We start from the raw sequence: 27,821 nt of genomic DNA on the forward strand, positions 1-27,821 counted from the left end.
CATATATGCGTTAATATACAATATTTGTTTTTCTCTTTCTGACTTCACTCTGTATGACAGTCTCTACATCCATCCACATTTCTACAAATGATCCAATTTCATTCCTTTTTTATGGCTGAGTAATATTCCATTGTATAACTGTACCACATCTTCTTTATCCATTCGTCTGTTGATACGCATTTAGGTTGCTTCCATGTCTTGGCTATTGTAAATAGTGCTGCAAGGAACATTGGAGTGCATGTGTCTTTTTGAATTATGGTTTTCTCTGGGTATATGCCTGGTAGTGGGATTGCTGGGTCATATGGTAATTCTATTTTTAGTTTTTTAAGGAACCTCTATACTGTTCTCCATAGTGGTTGTATCAATTTACATTCCCACCAACAGTGCAAGAGGGTTCCCTTTTCTCCACACCCTCTCCAGCATTTGTTCTTTGTAGATTTTCTGATGATGCCCATTCTAACCGGTGTGAGGTGATACCTCACTGTGGTTTTGATTTGCCTTTCTCTAATGATTAGTGATGTTGAGCAGCTTTTCATGTGCCTCTTGGCCATCTGTATGTCTTCTTTGGAGAAATGTCTATTTAGGTCTTCTCCCCATTTTTGCATTGGGTTGTTTGCTTTTTTAATATTGAGCTGCATGAGCTGTTTATATGTTTTGGAGATTAATTCTTCCTCCATTGATTCATTTGCAAATATTTTCTCCCATTCTGAGGGTCGTCTTTTTGTCTTGTTTATAGGTTCCTTTGCTGTGCAAAAGCTTTTAAGTTTCATTAGGTCCCATTTGTTTATTTTTGTTTTTATTTCCATTACTCTAGGATGTGGGTCAAAAAAGATCTTGCTGTGATTTATGTCAAAGAGTGTTCTTCCTATATTTTCCTCTGAGAGTTTTATAATGTCTCGTCTTACATTTAGATCTTTAATCCATTTTGAGTTTATTTTTGTGTATGGTGTTAGGGAGTGTTCTAATTTCATTCTTTTACATGTAGCTGTCCAGTTTTCCCAGCACCACTTATTGAAGAGAGTGTTTTTTCTCCATTGTATATCCTTGCCTCCTTTGTCATAGATTAGTTGACCGTAGATATGTGGGTTTATCTCTGGGCTTTCTGTCCTGTTCCATTGGTCTGTATTTTCTGTTTTTGTGCCAGTAGTATGTTATCTTGATTACTGTAGTTTTGTAGTAGAGTCTGAAGTAAGGGAGCCTGATTCCTCCAGCTCCATTTTTTTCCCTCAAGATTCCTTTGGCTATTTGGGGTCTTTTGTGTTTCTGTACAAATTTTAAGATTTTTTTTTGTAGTTCTGTAAAAAATGCCATTGGTAATTTGATAAGGATTGCATCAAATCTGTAGATTGCTTTGGGTAGTGGAGTCATTTTCACAGTATTGATTCTTCCAATCCAAGAACATGGTATATCTCTCCATCTGTTTGTGTCATCTTTGATTTCTTTCATCAGTGTTTTATAGTTTTCTGAGTACAGGTCTTTTACCTCCTTAGGTAGGTTTATTCCTAGGTATTTTGTTCTTTTTGTTGCAATGGTGAATGGGATTGTTTCCTTAATTTTTCTTTCGGATCTTTCATTGTTAGTGTATAGGAATCCCAGAAATTTCTGTGCATTAATTTTATATTCTGCAACTTTACCAAATTCATTGATTAGCTCTAGTAGTTTGCTGGTGGCATCTTTAGGGTTAACTATGTATAGTATCATGTCATCTGCAAACAGTGACAGTTTTGCTTCTTCTTTTCCAATTTGTGTTCCTTTTATTTCTTTTTCTTCTCTGATTGCCGTGGCTAGGACTTCCAAAACTGTGTTGAATAATAGTGGTGAGAGTGGACATCCTTGTCTTGTTCCTGATCTTAGAAGAAATGCTTTCAGTTTTTCACCATTGAGAATGATGTTTGCTGTGGGTTTGTCATATATGGCCTTTATCATGTTGAGGAAGGTTCCCTCTGTGCCCACTTTCTGGAGAGTTTTTTATCATAAATGGGTGTTGGATTTTGTCAAAAGCTTTTTCTGCATCTATGGAGATGATCATATTCAGTGATCTCTTGGTTATTTAGTAATGTATTGTTTAGCCTCCATGTGTTTGTGTTTTTTACGTTTTTTGCCCCTGTAATTGACTTCTAATCTCATAGCATTGTGGTCAGAAAGGATGCTTGATACGATTTCAGTTTTCTTAAATTTACTGAGGCTTGGTTTGTGACCCAAGATGTGATCTATCCTGGAGAATGTTCTGTGTGCACTTGAGAAGAAAGTGTAATCTGCTGTTTTCGGTTGGAATGTCCTATAAATATCAAATCTATCTGGTCTGTTGTGTCACTTAAAGCTTGTGTTTCCTTATTAATTTTCTGTTTGGATGATCTGTCCATTGGTGTAAGTGAGGTGTTAAAGTCGTCCCCCACTATTATTGTGTTACTGTTGATTTCCTCTTTTACAGCTGTTAGCATTTGCCTTATGTATTGAGGTGCTCCTATGTTGGGTGCATATATATTTATAATCATTATAGCTTCTTCTTGGATTGATCCCTTGATCATTATGTAGTGTCCTTTCTTGTCTCTTGTAACATTCTTTAAAGTCTGTTTTATCTGATATGAGTATTGCTACTCCAGTTTTCTTTTGATTTCCATTTGCATGTAATATCTTTTTCCATCCCCTCACTTTCAGTCTGTATGTGTCCCTAGGTCTGAAGTGGCTCTCTTGTAGACAGCATACATATGGAGGTTTTTTTTTGTATCCATTCAGCAAGCCTGTGTCTTTTGGTTGGAGCATTTAATCCATTCACATTTGAGGTGATTATCAATATGTATGTTCCTATTACTATTTTCTTAATTGTTTTGGGTTTGTTTTTGTAGATCCTTTTCTTTTGTGTTTCCCACTTAGAGAAGTTCCTTTAGCATTTGTTGTAGAGCTGGTTTGGTGGTGCTGAATTCTCTTAGCTTTTGCTTGTCTGTAAAGCTTTTGACTTCTCCATTGAATCTGAATGAGATCCTTGCCAGGTAGAGTAATCTTGGTTGTAGGTTCTTCCCTTTCATCACTTTAAATATACCGTGCCACTCTTCTGGCTTGTAGAGTTTCTGCTGAGAGATCAGCTGTTAACCTCATGGGAGTTCCCTTGTGTGTTATTTGACATTTTTTCCCTTGTTGCTTTTTTTTAAAAATAAATTTATTTATTTATTTATCTATTTATTTATTTATTTTGGCTTGCGCTGCGTCTTCATTGCTGCATGCCGACTTTCTCTAGTTGTGGTGAGCTGGGGTTCTTCTTCGTTGCGGTGCACAGGCTTCTCACTGCGCTGGCTTCTCTTGTTGCAGAGCATGGGCTCTAGGCACTTGGGCTTCAGTAGTTGTGGCTCGCAGGCTCTAGAGTGCAGGCTCAGTAGCTGTGGCACACGAGCTTAGTTGCTCTGCAGCATGTGGGATCTTTCCGGACCAGGGCTCAAACCCACGTCCCCTGCATTGGCAGGCGGATTCTCAACCACTGCACCAGCAGGGAAGCCCCTCCCTTGTTTCTTTTAATAATTTTTCTTTGTCTTTAATTTTTTTCAGTTTGATTACTATGTGTCTTGGCATGTCTGTCCTTGGTTTATCCTGCCTGTGACTCTCTGCGCTTCCCGGACTTGAGTGGCTATTTCCTTTCCCATGTTAGGAAAGTTTTTGTGTATAATCTCTTCAAATATTTTATCGGGTCCTTTCTCTCTCTCTTCTTCTTCTGGGACCCGTATAATGCGAATGTTGGTATGTTTAATGTTGTCCCAGAGGTCTCTTAGGCTCTCTTCATTTCTTTTCATTCTCTTTTCTTTATTCGGCTCTGTGGCAGTGAATTCCACCATTCTGTCTTCCAGGTCACTTATCCTTTTTTCTGCCTCAGTTATTCTATTGATTCCTTCTAGTGTATTTTTCATTTTAGTTATTGTATTGTTCATCTCTATTTGTTTGTTCTTTAATTCTTCTAGGTGTTTGTTCTTTAATTCTTCTAGGTGTTTGTTAAACGTTTCTTGCGTCTTCTTGATCTTTGCCTCCATTCTTTTTCCAAGGTCCTGGATCATCTTCACTATCTTTATTCTGAGTTCTTTTTCTGGAAGGTTGCCTATCTCCACTTCATTTAGTTGTTTTTCTTGGGTTTTATCTTGTTGCTTCATCTGGTACATCTCTGCGTTTTCATCTTGTCTATCTTTCTGTTAATGTGGTTTTCATTCCACAGGCGGCAGAATTGTAGTTCTTGCTTCTGCTGTCTGTCTTCTGGTGGATGAGGCTATCTAAGAGACTTGTGCAAGCTTCCTGATGGGAGGGACTGGTGGTGGGTATAGCTGGGTGTTGCTCTGGTGGGTAGAGCTCAGTAAAACTTTAATCCGATTGTCTGCTGATGGGTGGGGTGGGGTTCCCTCCCTGTTGGTTGTTTGGCCTGAGGCGACCCAGCACTGGAGCCTACCTGGCTCTTTGGTGGGGCTAATGGTGGACTTTGGGAGGGCTCATGCCAAGGAGTACTTCCCAGAACTTCTTGAGTTTTCCAGATTGAAACAGCAGCTAGCTGTGGTCTGAGGACCTGACAACTCTGATTGCGTTCTGCAGGAATGGCTGCTAATAGATTGCACTGCAGTAATCTAATGTGCTTCAGTTTTGTGTTGCTGGGGGGTTGATCCATTTTTAAAAATCAGTCTTCTTTATGTCAAATGCAGAGTAAACACAGCAGTCTGAAACTGGTTGTTCTAACGAGGTATGTCACAGAGCTGCCCACCCTCTTGCCTGAATTCCTGTATCCCTCATAACTTGTCTGGGTTGAGTTGAAATATTTTGCTGAATTTATTATCAGGATCCCCCATGGGGCCCAGCCCACATCACACTCTGGACTCTGAGAGCTGGTCAGTATGCTGACAGTGTAACAGCCCAGCTGTCCCACTGTTCCCGCAAATGGCCTCACTGCGCTGGGATTCAAGTTGAATTGTAAATAAAGCAACTTGTATTTCCTTAGGAAAGGTGTGTTTGGATGTCTGTTTCCTTTATTTAAATAAAGCATTCATTTCTAAATGAATTTCTGGCATGTCAGTCTTGGTTGTCTTTCTTAGGAGTCACTTGACTAATTTTGGCAGTCCATCTGGAAATGTGGTTTTGTTAGAAGGAGGATGTGTGATAATAGCAAATGTGATAATAGCAAGAGTTAGCAGTCTTGTGTTAATAGTTTGCCTTTGAATTTAGAACTAGAAAACAAGATGCTGATTGCAATAATTTGCGTTTGTGAAGCAATTTACTGCAATCTTTGCACATGTTCAGTGATACATATTAAGTGAATTTGGGCTGTTTTAGGGGGGAGGGCAGCGTTTTTACCCTTCCAAACTAGTTTAGCAGTTATTACATTGAAAGTGCAAACTTTAATTGTAATGATCTATCTTTCCACATTTCCCTTCTGGGGAAGTGTTTGTGTCCTGTGCACACAATTATCTCCCTGCCTCCAACTCAGAGTTGTGCCAAGACTCTGACCCCAGCGTCCTGATTAGAAAAAGCCTGTGCCTTCGTCACACTGCTGCTCCCATGGCGTGCGTGTGAGTGTGTTGGCACTTGCAAACTGTAAGTTTGCAAACTGTTATCTGATAAGAAAAATGTCATCCTTCCCTGGTGATATACATAGAAATAGGGTCTCCCTGTGAGCCTCAAGATAAAATCACTCAGGGTGGGTGTTACATGCACCGTATCAGTGAATGGATTTGGTAATATCACCAGTGTTGGGTCTGTCCCCCTGGGAGGCTGTATCATAGCGTCACACACCTTGTGCTCTGCAGACTGCCTGGCCCAAAGGCTTGCTTTTCTACCTGCTGGCTCTGTGATATGGGCGGCTTTCTTCTTGCTCTGAGCTTCCGTTTCCATGTTTTTAAACAGGGAATAGTAATATTTTTGTGTCTTGGGGTATGTCGGGCAGAGTTTGTTTTGTTTTTTTGTTGTAGCCAGTGTTTCACAGTCAGTTAGATCATCTGTGTTGGTGAGGCCCAAGGGACAGATTGTAACTCTTAGCTCCTCTGCCAGTTCCCCTGCAGTGAGGCTATTGTTGGAAGAGCAGCAGACCTGCGAGGAGTGGGCCAGTGCACAGCTCCACTCCCTGTGATGCTGTCCCTTGTGTACAGTCAGTGTGTGCTCCGCACCTGGGCTGTGCACAGAACGCACCCAGGCGAGCAAGGCCCAGGCGTTTTTTGGAGAGAGAAAGGTGTGTCTCTGACTTCGTACAAGATAACACAAGGTTTTATGCTTGCAAGTGACTGGGCTGTACTAAGAGGAGGAGGACACTGAGAAGAAAGTGATTAGAGGAGCAAGATTAGAGAAATAGGACTCTTCCCCCCCCCCCCCCCCCCCCGCCGCCACCCGCTGGCAGGGCAGCTGCGCTGTAGACGTATATAGAGACGGCCTCACAGCCCTGACTCGCAGGGCCACGCTGAGGAAGTGCTGCGTTCCTTGGCATCTTTGTTCAGATGGTGTCCTCCTCCACTGCTTGTCTGATGAGCACTGTCTTTCAGGACTCCTCTGTGAAGTCCTTCCTAATTCCTCCACCCCTAGTGGAATTGACTACTTCTTCCTCGCCTCCCCTCCCCACGTCCCACCCCCCAAGCAAGTTTTTTTTTTTAAGTAAAGCAGCAGCTTTATTAGTATTTGCCTGAGAAAATCAGGATCACATATGTTGGAGCTAAGAAGAAACCTATACTAAGTACAGGTACTTCCAGACAGATCTCAAATGATGAGCGTTTTCTCTCTGCCAAGCAGAGTTTTTCATAGCCCCATTAATCGTGTTTATTTGTTAATTTTCCTCCCACTTGGGAGTTTTTTGAGGGCAGGAACCAAGACATACTTGCATCTTTACCTGCAACACCAACCCCAGTGCCTGTTCATGGTGGGCAGATGCCGTCTGTCGCGTTTGCCGAGTACGGTAGCTGACGGCTAAAGCATTGTCGTTCGGCTGTGGTTTGTGTGCCTGCTCTGTGCTGGGCCCTGGGGCAGGATGGGGCTGCCTGGTGTGTCACATTGGATGTGGATATGTGCGCTTCACTACAGAATTAGGTCTTTTCCTCTCCGCTCTTCACGTACTCACTCATCTGGTTGCTGATCCTACAGAGGGCATTTTTAAAGGGGTGCATGTGCACGCGCTTGTGTGTTTAAAACTTAATTCTTTCTTAGAAAGATGTTTTATTAAATACGTATTGTACATATTTTCTTAAATCCATTCAGATGAGGTTCTTCTGTAGCATTTCATGAAGGAGTCCTTTTAAAGGCAAAGGGTTTCCAGAGTTACTAGAGAAGAGGGACACCTGAGAGAAAGGTCTTTATCAACATCAAGCAGCAGAGGGTGCTATAGTTCAGGAGATAAAGCAGCAAAAGTAGCTCAGAGATTAATTTTTTTAAACACAGAAGCTATGGAGATGCCATTTACCTCTTCTCTGAAAGCATATAGCAACTGTGTTAATAAATGTTAGCTATAGTCTTTTAAAATTTGTATCTTGTCTGAAATGGAAGGGGAATTATAATATTCATGGGAAAGAAGGAAGTGAATAAATGCGAAAACAGCCTGGGGACCTTTTCTGGAGCACTTCCAGTCCAGAACTGGCTTTCTAAGACTATAAAAAAATGACCAGATATCTAAGGCCAGAGATGAGAAGAGAACATCTTTTAAGGCCATACATAGATCAAATCAGGAGAGAACATCAAGTGCTTTTCGTGTAAGCCTGCTGGTAGGGAAGCAACTGGAGGGAAATGATACTATTGCTTTTTTTTAATACTGTCGCTCTTTGATGGCTGAGAAGCAGCTATATTGAATATTTGAGTTTTCTGGACATGGAGATGAGAATTTCCTGTGGTCCCAGTTTCTAAAGAGTTTCCCTTTCCTTGGTATGTGACTAGATTTGTTGCATTTCCTAGAATCACCCCCCCAGCCCCCCCCCCCCAAAAAAAGTTTCTGTGGCATAGAATTCAATTCAGTAGAAGAACTCACAAGAGTTCTCGACTACAGGAGAATGGTTAGAAGAGAAGAAGGAAAATGAGACTCTTGGAACTTAGGAGCCCGCATCAGCCTGTTTAGTTTTTCAAATGTCAGTGAAAGAGTGTTTGTTGCCATTTTTTTCCCCACACTTTTTAAAAACTTTTATTGAGATATACTTTACATATCATAAAATTCACTCATTTAAAGTGTACAATTCAGTGATTTCTAGTATATTCACAGAACTGTACAGTGATCAATCAGCCCAGACAAATTTTAGAACGTTCTCATCATCCCAGAAAAAAACTCTGCACTAATTATCATTCAGTCCCCATCCTCACCCTCTTAGGCAACCACTGTTCTACTTTCTGTCTTTGCAGATTTGCCTCTTCTGGACATTTAATATCAATAGAAATATATAATATGTGATCTTTTTTTGTGACTGGTTTCTTTAACTTAACATAATTTTGTTGTTCATCGATGTGGTGGCATGTGATCAGTACTTAATTCCGTCGTGTGGATGTACCACATTTTGTTTATGCCTTCATCAGTTGATGAATGTTTAGATTATTTTGAAACTTTTAGACTATTATCAGTAATGCTGCTGTGAACATTCATGTACATGCTTTTGAGTGGACATATATATTTTTTTCTCTTTGGTATATACCTAGGAGTGGAATTGCTGGTCACATATGTTTAACATTTTCAGGCACTGCCAAATTGTTTTCTAAAGTGGCAAGACCATTTTACATTCCCATCAGCGATGTGTAAAGGGTTCTGATTTCTCTGATCCTTGATATTGTCTTTTTGATTAGCCATCCATCCAAGTGAGTGTGAAGTGATAGCCCATTGTGATTTTGATTTGCCTTTCCCTAATAACTAATGATGTTGAGGATTTTTCATGTACTTATTAACCATTTGTATATCTTCTTTGGAGAAACGTTTGTACAAATCCTTTGCCCATTTTTTACTTGAGTTGTCTTTTTATTACTGACTTGTTAAGAGTTCTTTATATAATGTGTATCCAAGTCCCTTATTAGATACATGATTTGAAAATATTTTCTCCTATTCTGAGGGTCATCTTTTTCTTGACGGTATCATTTGTGGCACAAAGTTTTTCATTGTATGCAGTCTAGTTTCTCCATTTTTTCTTTGACCTTTGTGTTTTAGTGTCATTTCTAAGTATCTGTTGCCATGAAGAGTTACTCCTGTGTAAGTCTTCTAAGAGTTTATAATTTTAGCTTTTATATTTAAGTCTGTGATCTGAGTTAAAGTTTGTATATGGTGTGAGGTAGGGGTCCAACTTTATTCTTTTTGTGTGGCTATTCAGTTGTCCCGGCACCACTTGTTGTTTGTTTGTTTTAATTGAAGTATAGTTGATTTACAATGTTGTGTTAGTTTCAGGTGTACAGCAAAGTGATTCAGTTATTTATATATGTGTGTGTGTATGTGTGTGTGTGTATACACGCACACACACACACACATATATATATATATGTATATTCTTTTTCAGGTTCTTTTTCCTTATAGATTACTACAAAACCAGCACGACTTGTTGAAAAGACTATTCTTTTGCCATTGAATTGTGTTGGTATTGTTGTTGAAAATCAGTTGAGGTATTGTTGTTGAAAATCAGTTGACCATAAATCTAAGAGTTTATTTCTGGATTCTCAGTTCTTTGCCATTGATATATATGCCTCTCCTTACACCAGTGCACAGTGTCCTCATTACTGTAGATTTATAATAAGTTTTGAAATCAGAAGGTATGAATCCTCCAAATTTATTCTTCTGTGATTCTGGGTTCCTTGAATTTCATATCAGTTTTATGATCAACTTGTCAGTTTCTGCAAAGAAACCAGCTAGGGTTTGATAGGTATTGTATTGAATCTGTAGATCACTTTGGGCACTAATGCCATCTTAACAGTGTTAGGTCTTCTAGTCCATGAGCATGAGAAGCCTTTCTGTTTATTTAGATCTTCTTTGATTTTTTCCAACAATGTTTTGTAGTTTTCAGTGTACAAATCTTAAACTTCTTTTAAAGACTCTTCCCAGTTATTATTTTATTCTATTATAAATAGAATTATTTTTCTTAATTTCACATTTAGATTGTTCATTGCTAGTGTGTAGAAGTAAAATTGGTTTTTATTACTGATTTTAAATCCTGCAGCCTTATTTGAACTTGTTTATTAGTCTAATATATTTATAGTAAATTCCTTGTAATTTTCTATATACAATATTAAGTCATCTGCAACTTCTTTCCCTCCAATCTGGATACCTTTTATTTCATTTTCTTGCTTAATTGCTTTGGATAGAACCTTTAGTACCATGTTGAGTAGAAGTGGTCAGAGCAGACATCTTTGTCTTGCTTCTGTTCTTAGTGGGGAAGTTTTTGGCCTTTCAAGGTTAAATATGATGTTGGCTGTAGATATTTTATAGTTGCCTTTATCATGTTGAGGAAGTTCACATTTATTCCTGGTTTGTTGAGTATTTTTATTATGTAAGGGTATTGAATTTTGTCAGATGCCATTTTTGCATCTATTGAGATGATCACATGGGTTTGTCCTTTATTCTGTTAAGTGGGTTTATTTCATTGGATTGATTTTCATATGTTAAACCAATCTTGTATTCCTGGGGTTTTTGCATCTATATTCACATCTATATTTGATCTATAGTTCCTTTTCTTGTGATAGCTTTGTCTGGTTTTGGTATCAGGGTAACTGACCTCATAGAATAAGTTGGGAAGTGTTCTTTTCTGGGTTTTTTGGAAGTATTTGTGAAAGATTAGCATTAATTTTTCATTAAATGTTTGATAGAGTTCACCAGTGCTGCCATCTGGACCTATTCTTTTCTTGTGGGAAGTTTTAAAATTACTAATTCAATCCATTTACTTATTATGGGTCTGTTCAGATTTTCAGTTTCTTCTTGAGTCCAGTTAGGTAATTTGTGTCTTTCAAGGAATGTGTCCATTTCATCTGAGTTAGCTAATTTTTTATTTTATTCATAGAATTCCTTTATAATCTTTTTTTTTTTTTTGGTGAGGTTGGTGATAATGTCCCATCATTCATTCTTGATTTTAGTAATTTTATTTGTTTCTCCTTTTTTCTTAGTCTAGTTTGTCAGTTTTGTTTACCTTACTACCCACTTTTAAAATTGCTTCAACAATAGTCATTTACTTGCCTTTCCTTTTAGGGTTGACTTCTTTATCCCAGGAGTCTCTGTGGTTGGTGGGTTCTCAATATGCTCCAGCCCCAGACTGCTAGAACAAGAGAGAATGATAGAATTGGCAGTGAAATACACAAACCACCCTCCTGCTCTCTGGATTCACAATCAGGTGAGCAAACCTGTGTTTAAACTGGGAGATCTGGGATCTCTGTCTCCCACAGAATTTGTGTTCAGCTCACTTAATCCACCTAAGAAACCTAGGCTTTCATGAAAAGGGTAGAAGCTCACAAAGAGCTCCCCTCCATCCAGAATTCAGACTGTAGCAAGGTTAAAGAAGCAGAACCTTTTTGATGCACTAAGGATGATGCAAAGATACTTTGGGGTCTTGAAATACCTTCTGGGTCACCAAACAGTATTCAGTTGAATGCTGCTTTAGGATTAAAACATTTTTACTTCATATGTACGTTTTTGGAAATTGGCTCTGTGTATGTCTTGTAATTGGTAAATCTATAAATCAGATTATTTTGTCCTGACCATCTTAAATGAAGAGAATTAAGCTAATCATTCTCTCATTATTTGGAGAGGAAACAATCTCTGATTACATACTTCTCGTGCCCAGTTGAGCACTGCTAAACCTGTGGTGCCACTGCCTCTCCATTTCAGTCTCTGGAGAGCTCTTCACATGTGATTTTGAGAAGGAGTCCACATTTGCTGCTAATAATTCATTGTTCATCATGGACCTCAACACAACCCTATGCTGCTGTTCATTACCTACTAGAACTCTGATAACAAAGAGTGAGCTAAGAACAGATCAGTTATTTGTCTTTGTTTTTGACCTTTATCTTTTTTTTAACTGCCATCCCCTTCACTTCTAGAGTGTGCCTTCTATATTTACCAACAACCTCCATCCCATCTCAGGCACTTGCTTATCCCCTTTACCAAAAAGGAATGTGCTGTATTGCAAATATTGTAGATACAAATAAACTGATTTTAAAATTTATATGGAAGAACAAAGGAACTAGGGTAGCAAAAACAGTTTTGAAAAAGAAGACTAACAGGGGAGGCATCACATTACTCAAATTTAAGATTAAAATAAAGCTACAGTAATAAAAACAATGTGGTATTGGTGAAGGGATAGACATATAGATCAATGGAACAGATTAAAGAGTTCAATAGACCGGTACACATACGGCCTTTTGATTTTTGACAGAGGTGCTAAAGAAATTCAATGGAGAAAGGATAACCTTTTCAACAAACAGTGCTGGAATAGTTGTCTATCCATATGCAGAAAAAAGGAACATTGACTTAAATCTCATACTTTATATTCAGAGTTAACTCAAAATATATTGTAGGTCTAAGTAAAGGTTTTAGAAGAAAACACTGGATATATTCTGAACATCAGGGTAGGCAGATAGTTCTTAGACATGACACCAAAAGCAAGATTCCCAAGAGGAAAGATTTATATATCGGACTTAATCAAAATTAAAATTTTTTTTCTGCAAAATACGCTATAACAGAATTTTCAAAAAGAAGCCACAGCCTAGGAGAAAGTATTTGCAAATTAGATATCCAACAAAGGACTCATATCCAGAATATATAAAGAACTTGCAAAAGGCAGCAAAAATAAAACAAACATAATTTTTAAATGGGCAAAGGATTGAACAGATGCTTCCCTAAAAAGGACATAAGGATAGCAAATAAGCAATGAAACAATGGTCAGCATCATTAACCATTAGGGAAATGCAGATTAAAACCATATATAGTGGGATACCTCTACAGACCTATTAGAATGACTAAAATTTAAAAGATCGACAATACCAAGTGCTGCCAATGATGTGGAGAAACTGGAACTCTTATATTGCTTATATTGTTAGAAGGAAAGCAAGATACTACAGCCATCCTGGAAAATATTTTGGCAGTTCCATATGAAACTAAATATACACTTACCATAATACCCAGCAGTACTACTCCAGGGTATTCATCCTAGAGAAACAAAAGAATTGTCCATATAAAAACCTGTACATGAATGTCTATAGTGGTTCTATTAATAATTGTCAAAAACTAGAAACAACCAAAACATCCCTCAGCAGGTGAACGGATAAACTGTGATATCAATACATTCATACAGTATACAGGCAGACCTTGTTTTACTGCGCCTTACTTTACTGCACTTTGCAAATAATTGTGTTCTTTTACTAATTGAATGTTTGTGGCAACCCTGCCTTGTCAGATGATAGTTAGCATTTTTTTTTAACAATAAAGGTTTTCTTTATATGAAGAAATTTTTTAAATTAAAGTATAGTTGGGCTTCCCTGGTGGCGCAGTGGTTGAGAGTCCACCTGCCGATGCAGGGGACACGGGTTCATGCCCCAGTCCGGGAAGATCCCACATGTCGCGGAGCGGCTGGGCCCGTGAACCATGGCCACTGAGCCTGCGCGTCCGGAGCCTGTGCTCTGCAACAGGAGAGGCCACAACAGTGAGAGGCCCACATACCGCAAAAAAAAAAAAAAAAAAGTATAGTTAATTTACAATGTTATGTTAGTTTCAGATGTACAGCAAAGTGACTCAGCTATTCATATATATGTATGTGTGTGTATGTGTATATATATATATATATACATACGTACATATATATATTCTTTTTCAGATTCTTTCCCATTATAGGTTATTACAAGATATTGAATATAGTTTCCTGTAGTATATAGTAGGTCCTTGTTGTTTATCTGTCTTATATATAGCAGTAGTATATGTATGTTAATCCCAAATTCTTAATTTATCCCTTCCCCAGCTTTCCCCTTTGGTGGCCGTAATTTTGTTTTCTATGCCTGTGAGTCTATTTCTGTTTTGTAAATAAGTTTTTTTGTATTATTTTTTTAGATTCCACATACAAGTGGTATATGATATTTGTCTTTGTCTCGTTTACTTCACTTAGTATGATAATCTCTAAGTCTATCCATGTAGCTTCAGATGGCATTATTTCATTCTTTTTTATGGCTGAGTATTATTCCATCATATATATATACCACATCTTCTTTATCCATTCATCTGTTGATGGACATAAGGTTGTTTCCATGTCTTGGCTATTGTGAATAGGTCTGCTATGAACTTTGCGGTGCATGTATCTTTTCAAATTAGAGTTTTCTCTAGATATATGCCCAGGAGTGGGATTGATGGATCATATGCTAAGTCTGTTTTTAGTTTTTTAAGGAGCCTCCGTACTGTTCTTTATAGTGGCTGCACCAATTTACCTTTCTACCAACAGTTTGGAAGGTTGCCTTTCCCCACACCCTGTCCACCATTTATTTGTAGATTTTTTGATGATGGCCATTCTGACTAGAGTGAGGTGGTACCTCATAGTCGTTTTGATTTGCATTTCTCTAAAAATTAACGACATTGAGCATCATTTCATATGCCTTTTGGCCATCTGTATGTCTTCTTTGGAGAAATGTCTGTTTAGGTCTTCTACCCATTTTTTATTTTTAATTGGGTTTTTTTGATATTAAGCTGTATGAGCTGTTTGTATATTTTGGGCGTTAATCCCTTGTTGGTAGCATTGTTTGCAAATATTTTCTCCCAGTCCATAGGTTGTCTTTTCGTTTTGTTTATGGTTTCCTTTGTTGTGCAAAAGCTTTTAAGTTTAATTAGGTCCCATTTGTTTATTTTTGTTTTTATTTCCATTACTCTAGGAGATGGATCCAAAAAAAATATTGCTGAAATTTATGTCAAAGAGTGTCCTGCCTATGTTTTTCTCTAGGAGTTTAATAGTATCTGGTCTTAACATTTAGGTCTTTAATCCACTTTGAGTTTGTTTTTCTACATGATGTTAGAGAATGTTCTAATTTTATTCTTTTACATGTAGCTGTCCAGTTTTCCCCGTACCACTTAGTGAAGAGACTGTCTTTTCTCCATTGTCTATTCTTGCCTCCTTTGTCATAGATTAATTGACCATAAGTGTGTGGGTTTATTTCTGGGCTTTCTCTCCTGTTCCATTGATCTGTCTTGTGCCAGTACCATACTGTTTTGATTACTGTAGCTTTGTAGTATAAAGTATTTTTTAATTAAGGTATGTACATGGTTTTTTTAGACATAATGCTACTGTACACTTAATAGACTAAAGTATAATGTAAACATAACTTTTATATGCATTATAAATGTAACTGTTATATGCACAACAACCAAACAATGGCTGTGACTCACTTAACTGTAGTACTCTCTTTATTGCTGTGTTCTGGAATCCAACCTGCAGTATCTCCCAGGTCCACCTGTATTTGTTAATTAAGCAGTAAAAACAGATCAACTGTTGATGTACAACACAACTCAGGTGAATCTCAGGGGTGTTATGTTGAGTGAAAAAAGCCAGTCTCAAAGGTCCCATACATCTCATTTATGCCACAATCTGGAAGGCAGAAATACAGTGATGGAAACGTGGTTGACAAGGGATAGGGTGGGGAAGGGTGTGAGCAGAAAGGGATAGCATAGGGGAGTTTTGGGGGGGGTGATGGAACTGTTCAGTATCAATTTTGGTGCTACACTTCTCTATGTTTGTGTTAAAATTCATAGAAGTGTACAACAACAAAAAACTGTTACCGTAAAGATAATGTAAAAAATAAAAGATTTCTAAATCTACAGCAGCATAAAAAAATATTCTTCCTATGGTTTACATGTCAGGTTGTATCTGTTTACACACATTTCTAGCTGCTTGCCTTAGCATTTCCATTGTAAATGTATCCTGTTACATTTCTACCCTGCGACCTTCTGAGTCCTTCCTTTGGTGTGGCCTCCGCTATCTCATTCCTTTTTATATTCTCTTTGGATTTTCCTCCATCACTATCTCCAGGTTGCATCCTGAGTTGTTAAAGTATGCCCTGAGGGTGGGACCAGCAAGGTGTCCATGTGCCCCGAGCTCAGTGCTAAAAGGAGCTTAGCCATCTGGGCTCCTAGTGCCACGTGCCCCCTCCAGTTGTTGGCCGCCTACGTGACCTGGACCTGTTCCTGGTCCATAGCTCCCTGCTTGGTTTCATGGCTCATTGGCATTTCAGTGAAGGAACTTATTCCAAGAGGCTGTAGAAAATCTCCAAGTGGCATTGCTTGAGTGCACATCCTAATTGTATTGCCTGCTCCACTCTGCCCAGTGGGAGTTGCAAACAGCCTTTATGAAGTCAGATTTTTCTTGGAACCATTCTCAGGTGTCTGTTTTCCTCCTGAGGATTCGTCTTATTAAGCTAATAGAGTGGACAATAGAGGCACGTGAGTGTCTCGGTGGCAGCAGGCTGCTGTGTTGGGACATGGAATAAAGTGCCATAAATGTCTTCCTTTATTTTCTCTGCTTTGGCTCAAGCTCCTGGTAGGGTAAAGGGTTGTAGACAGCTATTGTGTGCTGGGCGCCAGTTGCAGTGGAAAAGTTGTTTATTTCAAAAGTAGAAAATCTATATCCAAATTAGATACATTGCCATGTAATTGAAGGTAATGTCCCTTTACTCGCTTCCATTTTATACTCTACAGCACTTTGAGTCTCGTGTTCATGCTACCCTGGCAGTTTTTATTGATCAACAAAAGACAAAGATGGCTTTTGATTCTTTCCAGATGCTAGCAAATTAGGAGATAGATCTACTGAAGATTATTTTGTCACTAAGGAGACGACAGGCTTCTTGATTATTATCTTTCTCTGGGACATATTTTCTTGACAACTTAAGGGTTGAAAATGCTCTGGTTTCTAAAAACAGTAACCTAAAGGTTTTGTTTGGTGTCATTACTAAGCACTCTGAAGGTGACCATTGGAGGGAATTATTTCTGTCTTGTTTCTTAGTCTCTTTTACTCTTAGATTCTTAGAGATAAAGAGAAATGTACAGGCAAGGAGGAGGGGAGAGAGATTAACTCTGCTGTCATCATTAGACAGAGCCTCCACAGATTTCTGTTTTCAAGACTTGAAAGGGAAGAGCATTTTAAAGCACTTTGGAAGACAGTGTAGCAATTCCTAGATTTTAGTTATTCCTAAAAGAATGCACCCTTGCTGCTAATTTCTTCTGTCAAAAATGAAAACCCATGTACCATCCTTCATGTAAAAATCTCCTGCATCTTTGAAATAGTTCAGACGGGGTTTTTTTTCCCCCTCAGAGAAAGGATTTCCATTCATTTAACAGTTCTTGACCAAAAAGGACCTGTTCTGTGAATTCACATAATTTTCATTTTTTCTTAGATTTTCTCTAAGTTTAGTTCTTTAAGTTGTAGAGCCCCAAATTACATTCATATCAAAAAGTACTTACTGTGCACCTGTCAGGCAAGGCACCAGGTGAGCGCTCAGGATTGGTCTTCAGAAAGTGCCTGAACTGAGGGAGTCTACTCAGTTGACTTGTGTCAAGAATGCTCCTAGTATAAATGATTTCTTTATTCCTAAGTTCTGTTTTTTGGTGACAGGGAAGAAGGAAGCAGGCACCCCCTATGTTTTTTCTTCTGTGACAGCCACATGACCAAAATACCCTCCATGTAGTGCTTGCTGCCAGCAGGGGTTCCCCCACAGTGTCATGCAATGCCCACCATGGCCCTGGGGGGTGAGCAGGACAGGGGCTGGAACCCATTTTCCAGGTGCGGCAGCAGAGGCTGAGAGGAGCGAAGGGACTTGCTGGATTTCATAGGGGCTGTGATTAAAAGTTAGCTTTCTGACTCCTAGATCAGTGTGTTTTTATCCAAATTAAGGGTTCTCAACACTGCTGGATCCAATGCCCCCTTTCATTTCTGAAATGAAATTCAAAGTTAATATATACATAGGTACATACATTAAATAAATACATTTAAAATATAACACAATTCTCTAAATACAATACAAAGGAGAAATAAAGGAAAGTGATCCATAATCAAAGACTGTATTTCAGTGTATAAATGGTGGGACATGTCTAAACTAGAAGGTAGAATGAGGTAGGCAGGTTGCTGTTCCTCAGTGTAGGATCACCGTGAATACACGTATACAGATGCAGGTGGTGCAGGTGTTTCCTGGCAACAGAATGACCACACATACGTGCTGTACACTGGGATGTGGTTCTCCAGAATAGTGAACATGTTTGGTAAATTTCTGGACATAACAACATACAATCTACATGGCAGTGACATTCTGGAAAATTCAGACTACGTTAGATCCAGGCAAACAATACTTCGACTTGTTTTTGTTTCTGGGTTTTTTTTGGGGTTTTTTTTGGCAGTATGTGGGCCTCTCACTGTTGTGGCCTCTCCCATTGCGGAACACAGGCTCCGGATGCGCAGGCTCAGTGGCCATGGCTCACGGGCCCAGCCTCTCCGTGGCATGTGGGATCTTCCCGGACCGGGGCACGAACCTGTGTTCCCTGCATCGGCAGGCGGACTCTCAACCACTGTGCCACCAGGGAAGCCCTCTGTTTTTGTTTTTTATACAGCAGGTTCTTATTAGTTATCCATTTTGTACACGTCAGTGTATACATGTCAATCCCAATCTCCCAATTCATCACACCACCACCCCCCAGCCCCGCTGCTTTCCCCCCTTGGTGTCCATACGTTTGTTCTCTACATGTGTGTCTCAATTTCTGCCCTGCAAACTGGTTCATCTGTACCATCTTTCTAGGTTCCACATATATGCGTTAATATGCTATATTTGTTTTTCTCTTTCTGACTTACTTCACTCTGTATGACAGTCTCTAGATCTTACCATGTCTCTACAAATGACCCAGTTTTGTTCCTTTTTATGGCTGAGTAATGTTCCATCGTATATATGTACCACATCTTCTTTATCCGTTTGTCTGTCGATGGACATTTAGGTTGCTTCCATGTCCTGGCTATTGTAAATAGTGCTGCAGTGAACATTGGTGTACATGTGTCTTTTTGAATTATGGTTTTCTCTGGGTATATGCCCAGTAGTGGGATTGCTGGGTCATATGGTAATTCTAATTTTAGTTTTTTAAGGAACCTCCATACTGTTTTCCATAGTGGCTGTATTAATTTACATTCCCATCAACAGTGCAAGAGAGTTCCCTTTTCTACACACCCTCTCCAGCATTTGTTGTTTGTAGATTTTCTCATGATGTCCATTCTAACTGGTGTGAGGTGATACCTCATTGTAGTTTTGATTTGCATTTCTCTAATAATTAGTGATGTTGAGCAGCTTTTCATGTGCTTCTTGGCCATCTGTATGTCTTCTTTGGAGAAATGTCTATTTAGGTCTTCTGCCCATTTTTGGATTGGGATGTTTGTTTTTTTAATATTGAGCTGCATGAGCTGTTTATATATTTTGGAGATTAATCCTGTGTCCGTTGATTTGATTGCAAATATTTTCTCCCATTCTGAGGGTTGTCTTTTAGTCTTGTTTGTAGTTTCTTTGCTTTGCAAAAGCTTTTAAGTTTCATTAGGTCCCATTTGTTTATTTTTGTTTTTATTTCGATTACTCTAGGAGGTGGATAAAAAAGATATTGCTATGATTTATGTCATAGAATGTTCTTCCTGTGTTTTCCTCTAAGAGTTTTATAGTGTATGGTCTTACATTTAGGTCACTAATCCATTTTGAGTTTATTTTTGTGTATGGTGTTAGGGAGTGTTCTAATTTCATTCTTCTACATGGAGCTGTCCAGATTTCCCAGCACCACTTATTGAAGAGAGTGTTTTTTCTCTTGTATATCCTTGTCTCCTTTGTCATAGATTAGTTGACCATAGGTGCATGGGTATATCTCTGGGCTTTCTATCCTGTTCCATTGATCTATGTTTCTGTTTTTGTGCCAGTACCATATTGTCTTGATTACTGTAGCTTTGTAGTATAGTCTGAAGTCAGGGAGTCTGATTCCTCCTGCTCCGTTTTTTTCCCTCAAGACTTCTTTGGCTATTCGGGTTCTTTTGTGTCTCCATACAAATGTTAAGATTTTTTCTAGTTTTGTAAAAAAAAATGCCATTGGTAATTTGATAGGGATTGCATTGAATCTGTAGGTTGCTTGGGAAGTATAGTCATTTTCACAATATTGATTTTTCCAATCCAAGAACATGGTATATCTCTCCATCTGTTGGTGTCATCTTTAATTTATTTCATCAGTGTCTTGTAGTTTTCTGCATACAGGTCTTTTGTCTCCCTAGGTAGGTTTATTCCTAGGTATTTTATTCTTTGTGTTGCAGTGGTAAATGGGAGTATTTCCTTAATTTCTCTTTCAGATGTTTCATCATTTATGTATAGGAATGCCAGAGATTTCTGTGCATTAATTTTGTATCCTGCAACTATGTTGAATAATAGCGGTGAGAGTGGATATCTTTGTCTTGTTCCTGATCTTAGAAGAAATGCTTTCAGTTTTTCGCCATTGAGAATGATGTTTGCTGTGGGCTTGTTGTGTATGGCCTTTATTATGTTGAGGAAGGTTCCCTCTATGCATACTTTCTGGAGAGTTTTTATCATAAATGGGTGTTGAATTTTGTCAAAAGCATTTTCTGCATCTATTGAGATGATCATATGGTTTTTATTCTTCAATTTGTTAATATGGTGTATCACATTGATTGATTTGCATATACTGAAGAATCCTTGCATCCCTGGGATAAATCCCACTTGATCATGGTGTATGATCCTTTTAATGTGTTGTTGGATTCTGTTTGCTAGTATTTTGTTGAGGATTTTTGCATCTGTATTCATCAGTGATATAGGTGTGTAATTTTCTGTTTTTTTAGTGTCTTTGGTTTTGTTTTGTTTTTTTGCGGTACGCGGGCCTCTCACTGTTGTGGCCTCTCCCGTTGCAGGGCACAGGCTCCGGATGTGCAGGCTCAGCGGCCATGGCTCACGGGCCCAGCCGCTCTGCGGCATGTGGGATCCTCCTGGACCGGGGCACGAACCCGTGTCCCCTGCATCAGCAGGCGTACTCTCAATCACTGCGCCACCAGGGAAGCCCGTATCTTTGGTTTTGGTAACAGAGTGATGGTGGTCTTATAGAATGAGTTTGGGAGTGTTCCTTCCTCTGCAGTGTTTTGGAAGAGTTTGAGAAGGATGGGTGTTAGCTCTTCTCTAAATGTTTGGTAGAATTCACCTGTGAAGCCATCTGGTCCTGGATTTTTGTTTGTTGGAAGATTTTTAATCACAGTTTCAATTTCATTACTTGTGATTGGTCTGCTTATAGTTTCTATTTCTTCCTGGTTCAGTCTTGGAAAATTATACCTTTCTAAGAATTTGTCCATTTCTTCCAAGTTGTCCTAAAATTTTATTGGCATAGAGTTGCTTGTAGTAGTCTCTTAGGATGCTTTGTATTTTTGAAGTGTCTGTTCTAACTTCTCCTTTTTCATTTCTAATTTTATTGATTTGAGTCCTCTCTCTCGTTTTCTTGATGAGTCTGGCTAATGGTTTATCAATTTTGTTTATCTTCTCAAAGAACCAGCTTTTAGTTTTATTGACCTTTGCTGTTGTTTCTTTGTTTCTATTTCATTTATTTCTGCTCTGATCTTTATGATTTCTTTCCTTCTACTAACTTTGGGTTTTGTTTGTTCTTCTTTCTCTCGTTCTTTTAAGTGTAAGGTTAGATTGTTTATTTGAGATTTTTCTTGTTTCTTGAGGTAGGCTTGTATTGCTATAAACTTAACCTCTTAGAAATGCTTTTGCTGCATCCCATAGGTTTTGGATCATTCTGTTTTCATTGTCATTTGTCTCTAGGTATTTTTTTGATTTCCTCTTTGATTTCTTCAGTGATCTCTTGGTTATTTAGTAACATTGTTTAGCCTGCATATGTTTGTGGTTTTTACCATTTTTTTCCCTGTAATTTCTAATCTCATAGCATTGTGGTCAGAAAAGATGCTTGATATGATTTCAGTATTCTTAAATTTACTAAGACTTGATTTGTGACCCAAGATGTGACCTGTCCTGGAGAATGTTCCGTGCGCACTTGAGAAGAAAGTGTAATCTGCTGTTTTTGCATTGAATGTCCTATAAATATCAAATCTATCTGGTCTTTTGTGTCATTTAAAGCTTGTGTTTCCTTATTAATTTTCTGTTTGGATGATCTGTCCGTTGGTGTAAGTGAGGTGTTAAAGTATTATTGTGTTACTGTCGATTTCCTCTTTTATAGCTGTTAGCAGTTGCCTTATGTATTGAGGTGCTCCTGTGTTGGGTGCATATATATTTATAATTGTTATATTTCTTCTTGGATTGATCCCTTGATCATTATGTAGTGTCCTTCCTTGTCTCTTGTAACGTTCTTTATTTTAAAGTCTATTTTACCTGATAGGAGTATTGCTACTCCAGCTTTCTTTTGATTTCCATTTGCATGGAATATCTTTTTCCATCCCCTCGCTTTCAGTCTGTATGTGTCCCTAGGTCTGAAGTGGGTCTCTTGTAGACAGCATATATATATGGGTCTTGTTTTTGTATCCATTCAGCGAGCCTGTGTCTTTTGGTTGGAGCATTTAATCCATTCACGTTTAAGGTAATTATCGATGCGTTATGTTCCTATGACCATTTTCTTAATTGTTTTGGGTTTGTTTTTGTGGGTCCTTTTCTTCTCTTGTGCTTCCCCCGTAGAGAAGTTCCTTTAGCATTTGCTGTAGAGCTGGTTTAGTGGTGCTGAATCCTCTTAGCTTTTGCTTGTCTGTAAAGCTTTTGATTTCTCCATTGAATCTGAATGAGATCCTTGCCGGGTAGAGTAATCTTGGTTGTAGGTTCTTCCCTTTCATCACTTTATATATGTCATGCCACTACCTTCTGGCTTGTAGAGTTTCTGCTGAGAAATCAGCTGTTAACCTTATGGGAGTTCCCTTGTCTGATATTTGTCATTTTTCCCTTGCTGCTTTCACTGATTTTTCTTTGTCTTTAATTTTTGCCAATTTGATTACTGTGTGTCTTGGCATGTTTCTCCTGGGTTTATCCTGTATGGGACTCTCTGCACTTCCTGGACTTGGGTGGCTATTTCCTTTCCCATGTTAGGGAAGTTTTCGACTATCATCTCTTCAAATATTTTCTTGGGTCCTTTCTCTCTGTCTTCTCCTTCTGAGACCCCTGTAATGTGAATGTTGTTGTGTTTAACGTTGTCCCAGAGGTCTCTTATCCTGTCTTCATTTCTTTTCATTCTTTTATCTTTATTCTGTTCCATAGCAGTGAGTTCCACCATTGTGTCTTCCAGGTCACTTATCCATTCTTCTGCCTTAGTTATTCTGCTATTGATTCCTTCTAGTGTAGTTTTCATTTCAGTTATTGTATTGTTAATCTCTGTTTGTTTGTTCTTTAGTTCTTCTAGGTCTTTGTTAAACATTTCTTGCATCTTCTCTATCTTTGCCTCCATTCTTTTTCCAAGGTCCTGAATCATCTTTACTATCATTATTCTGAATTCTCTTTCTGGAATGTTGCCTATCTCCACTTCATTTAGTTGTTTTTCTGGGGTTTTATCTTGTTCCTTCATCTGGTACATAGCCCTCTGCCTTTTCATCATGTCTGTCTTTCTGTCAATGGTTTTTGTTCCACAGGCTGCAGGATTGTGGTTCTTCTTGCTTTGCTGTCTGCCCTGTGGTCGAGTTTTTTTGTAAAATGATTTAGGGTCTAGTCTCAGATCGTTCCAAACCAGTTTTCACCTGCATGTACGTCCCATGGATCTTTTAGAAGTCTGTGCAGGGCAGCCCTGTGCATCACAGAGACTGGTGTGCCGCCACACCAGCTCTCTGACTTAAAAGCCCTCGTTTGCCTCATTTGCTGATTTCTGTGCTGTAAATACTCCCACAGTTGCTGGCATCAAACTACCAGTAGAAACTGGCCCACACAATTCCTGCAGATTTAACCATCCGCTTAGCAGGAGCCAGCTTCTGGGCACCACTAACTTCACAGGACATCTAGTGTCTCTGGCCCTGCCCTCTGAATGCCAGTTGGATTCCCCAAGTCATCATGACCTGAAAAAAGTGTCACCACAGATTTCCAAAACACCTCCCTCGGGGCAGTACCGCCCCCATGGAGAACCAGTGCATTCAGCTCTGATGGTATCTCTGGTGTAAGTGACCTCACCCAGTTGTAGCTGCTTTACCTGGGTGGGTGTGATTGGTACTCAACCCCTAGGCTGGAACCTCTGGCTGCCTGTTCTGCTCCAGGGAGAAGCTGACAGCACTGAGCAGGACCGCAGTGCTGGCCTCAGCCTGTGGAGCAGCCTGGCTGTTCCCTGCTGGCGGCCAGGAGGAAGCCTGGGGACCCACACTCCTCAGCCCTGATGAGCCCAGGGTAGCCCCATCCTGCCTCTCAGCTCCAAGGCTTTAATCAGAGCACAGGCACACAGCTCAGAAAAGGACACTCATACGTCAGGGCTGTCCCCTGGGCCCAGTGCCTCTCTGCACAACCCAGTTAGTTCAGCACCTGAGAAGTTAACAAACGGCAGGATTCCTGAAGCGAGCCTCCGTTTCTCAACACCAGAGTGGCTGTGCAGCCTGCATCATGAAGGTGGAGGGGCACATGGCCTGTATGAGGCACAGGTGGGATCAGTTCACGGCCCTGCAAGAACTGAGAGCAAGCTGTAAAAATGGCCCTAAAAACTCACCAGAATATAGGAGGTGGATGCCCTCTGCTTTCCGAAGGAAGAACATGATTTAAGACCTTTGCTACACAGCATTAAAGGCTCGTTTCTCTCCCCGCTCAGTGTACACTGGACTCGGAAGTGGCCATGAGAGTGGGTGGAGAGTTCTTCTTTGACCCTCAGCCTGCAGATGCCTCTAGAAACCTTGTGTTGATTGCGGGAGGAGTTGGAATTAACCCTCTGCTTTCCATCCTGCGGCATGCAGCAGACCTCCACAGAGAACGGGCGAACAAGGGACGTGGGTATGAGATTGGAACAATCAGACTGTTCTACAGCGCAAAAAACACCAGTGAGCTCCTGTTCAAGGTAAGGGAGGAGTGTGTGTCCCATAGCTTGCTGTGAGCAGACTCGCATCATGGTATTAGTGTCCACGGACCTTTCTTGTCTCTATTCTGTCTTCTCTGCAATAGTTCAGAAGCTGGAAAGGCTGAATCATGTTCAAATGAGGCCCAGGACAATTTAAAAAGCTAGTGCTGAGGAGGCTCCCAGTGCAGTGACAGGAGAGGGCAGGGCTGGGGGCTTGAATCAGGAGGTGGACGAGCAGGAAAGTCAGCATGGCGCTGGGGTTCCCCAGAGAATCACGAGGACTACGGGTGGGCTCAGATGGCACAGGAGTAGGTGAGACCCAGCTGGGTATGTGAAACTCCCAGCGGTTGCATCTGTGGAAACTAAGTCCATTTGACAGGAGAAGCGTTTCACTCTGGGTTGCTTTGCAGCTGCAAGGATGAACAAAAGAACAGAAACAGTTAAAAGACACAACTGTGGTCAGTGAAACTGCTGCTTAATTGCCCACGCCTGAGAAAAAGGAAAAAGAAAAAACTCCCGGAGAGTTAGTAATATGCTTGTTAGCATATTCAGATTTCAATTAAAGCCAAATAGCCCTCTGTACTCTGAATGCTCTGGTCTGCTCGGCTGCAAACAATATCTCTCTAAGTAGAGAGCAGAGGGGCAGACGTGTGTGGAATGGCATTGGAGGTTCAGTGTCCCTGGGGGTGCACATCTGTTTTGATTTTTTTAAATTGTAGTGTGACCAAATATGTTTGACATTCCAGAAAAATATCCTTGATTTAGTAAATGAATTTCCTGAGAAGATTGCATGCAGTTTGCATGTTACAAAACAGACTACACAAATCAGTGCAGACCTCAAGCCGTACATCACGGGTGAGTCCCCTAAAGATGTTTTGACTGTATCCACACCGTTATTTTGTGGATGTGCCAGTTGGTTGAGTGTAGATGCTTTCTTGCTGGGAGTTGCTGGCTGGGAATGTCACTACTTGGGGAATTGAGAGACGGTTCATCATGGAAAAATACGGAGAGGTTAGTTGGATTTACTTATTATATACAGATCTCCTGCTGCCCATATTAAAATTTATTTTCTGCATTTTTTAGGGGACCTTTGCGTCATCGCCGTAGTATGCATACAAAGAATTATACTCCGGCTTTGACTGAATCAATTCCATTTGCCATTAATAGTAATTTAAATTTCTCGTGGTTTCCCCTCCCTGGGAGGAGTTCTCACAAAGCAGTTTATTTACTTTGCTGAAGGCAGTTTTGAATCTCTCCCAAAGATCAGTATGCTCCCTGGCCCTGTCTGGTGAGTGCATTAGGATCAGCTGCCCTCATTGCTTGCCGTGGATTCAGGAAACCTGGAGACGCGCTCTCTGCTTGGGTCCGGCCCGGACACCAGCAGGAGCCAGCATGCTGATGACTCAGGACGCGACCCACTGAGCTTAGTTACTGAAAATAAACACTGTTGCCGAGTTGTGGTTAGTCCTTCCTCTTTTCAGTACAGACACGTCTGGCTTAAATTGGTGTTTATTCTGTTTTTTGGTAGAAGGAAGAATAACGGAGAAGGAGATAAGATACCATATTTCAAGAGAGACCTTGTTCTACATTTGTGGCCCACCTCCCATGACAGACTTCTTCTCCAAGGAACTGGAGAGCAGCCACGTTCCCAAAGAGCACATCTACTTTGAGAAGTGGTGGTAGGGGGCAGGCGCAGGTGCAGAAGGGTGGGATGGAGGTCCACGAGGACAGGGACAGACAGTACACTCTGTGATTCGTGGTGGATGAATTTACCTCTACCCAGTCTTAGTTTTTAAGGCTGTGAACTCAGTGACCGGTTGGAGAAACAAGAAAAACCAGCTGACAGACTTAAATGATAAACTTGTTGCAAAAACTTCATTGATTAAACTGATTTTCACTACGTTGACTTTCTTTTATGAATAACTGCTTGATTATCTCATGATGTACCTCGAATTGGTCAATAGGGATTTTCTTTCCCCTTAAGGGAAAAAAAGACATAGACTTTTATTCAGTCATATGAAAATATGGTTTTGTGTGTGAAATGTAGGCTATCTTTAAATTATTTGATAACAACCTATATATCTTATGTTGAATAAATTTAAACATAATTTAATTTGAAATGCTTTATATTTAGTGTCTTAGGGACTTCCTTGGTGGCACAGTGGTTAAGAATCCGCCTGTCAATGCAGGGGACACGGGTTCAAGCCCTGGTCCGGGAAGATCCCACATGCCATGGAGCAACTAAGCCCACGTGCCACAACTCCTGAGCCTGCGTGCCACAGCTGCTGAAGCGTGTGCGCCTAGAGCCCATGCTCTGCAACAAGGGAAACCACTGCAGTGAGAAACCTGCGCACTGCAACGAAGAGTAGCCCCTGCTTGCTTCAACTAGAGAAAGCCCGCGCGCAGCAACAAAGACCCAACGCAGCCAAAAATAAATAAATAAAAATTTAATGTTTTAGTTTACCTTATTGTTGCCTGCAGCCTTGCTTCTTCAATAGTTGGATTTGGAAATAGAAAATTATTAGGAAAACTGCTTTATGGAATTGAACATCCAGCATATTTGCTTCATGTTAATAAACAACCTCAGTATGTATCCTAATTGTTAGTTTCTTCTCAGATGAAACCTTTCCTGGGGTCTGTGTCTTTGGCCACTTGCCTCAGTGCTACACGTGGGAGGCGGCTTCTTGTTTGGGACAAAGGCAAGGATGACTGCCGTGTTCCCTGTTGAATCTGCCTTTAGTGGCTCAGCTGGCTGGCTATAGAAATGTGCTTAGGATTGATGAGGGGGTACAGAGCCAATTCCAAACCCTGTTCCTCTGCCGTTTATTTCATTCTTTTGCCAGGGTTGTTCCTGGCACAGCAGCTTCTCACATACCTGTTGAGTGAC

General features: G+C 39.9%; 1 protein-coding gene across 2 annotated transcripts in view; it reads left to right on the forward strand.

The window, feature by feature from the left end:
- OXNAD1 (oxidoreductase NAD binding domain containing 1) overlaps positions 1-27,457 on the forward strand; it is a 55,788-nt gene extending 28,331 nt beyond the window's left edge. For both annotated transcript variants that reach the window (XM_082839139.1, XM_082839140.1), the window contains 4 exons: positions 11,135-11,276; positions 24,692-24,934; positions 25,681-25,789; positions 26,463-27,457. In XM_082839139.1, the coding sequence (XP_082695265.1) occupies positions 11,135-11,276; positions 24,692-24,934; positions 25,681-25,789; positions 26,463-26,617 (649 nt within the window). In that variant the 3' untranslated portion in view covers positions 26,618-27,457. The remainder of the gene's footprint in view (positions 1-11,134; positions 11,277-24,691; positions 24,935-25,680; positions 25,790-26,462) is intronic.
- Positions 27,458-27,821: the final 364 nt, after the last annotated feature.

This window comes from Leucopleurus acutus (genome assembly GCF_964270905.1).
Source record: "Leucopleurus acutus genome assembly, chromosome: 5".
Taxonomy (NCBI): Eukaryota; Metazoa; Chordata; class Mammalia; order Artiodactyla; family Delphinidae; genus Leucopleurus; species Leucopleurus acutus.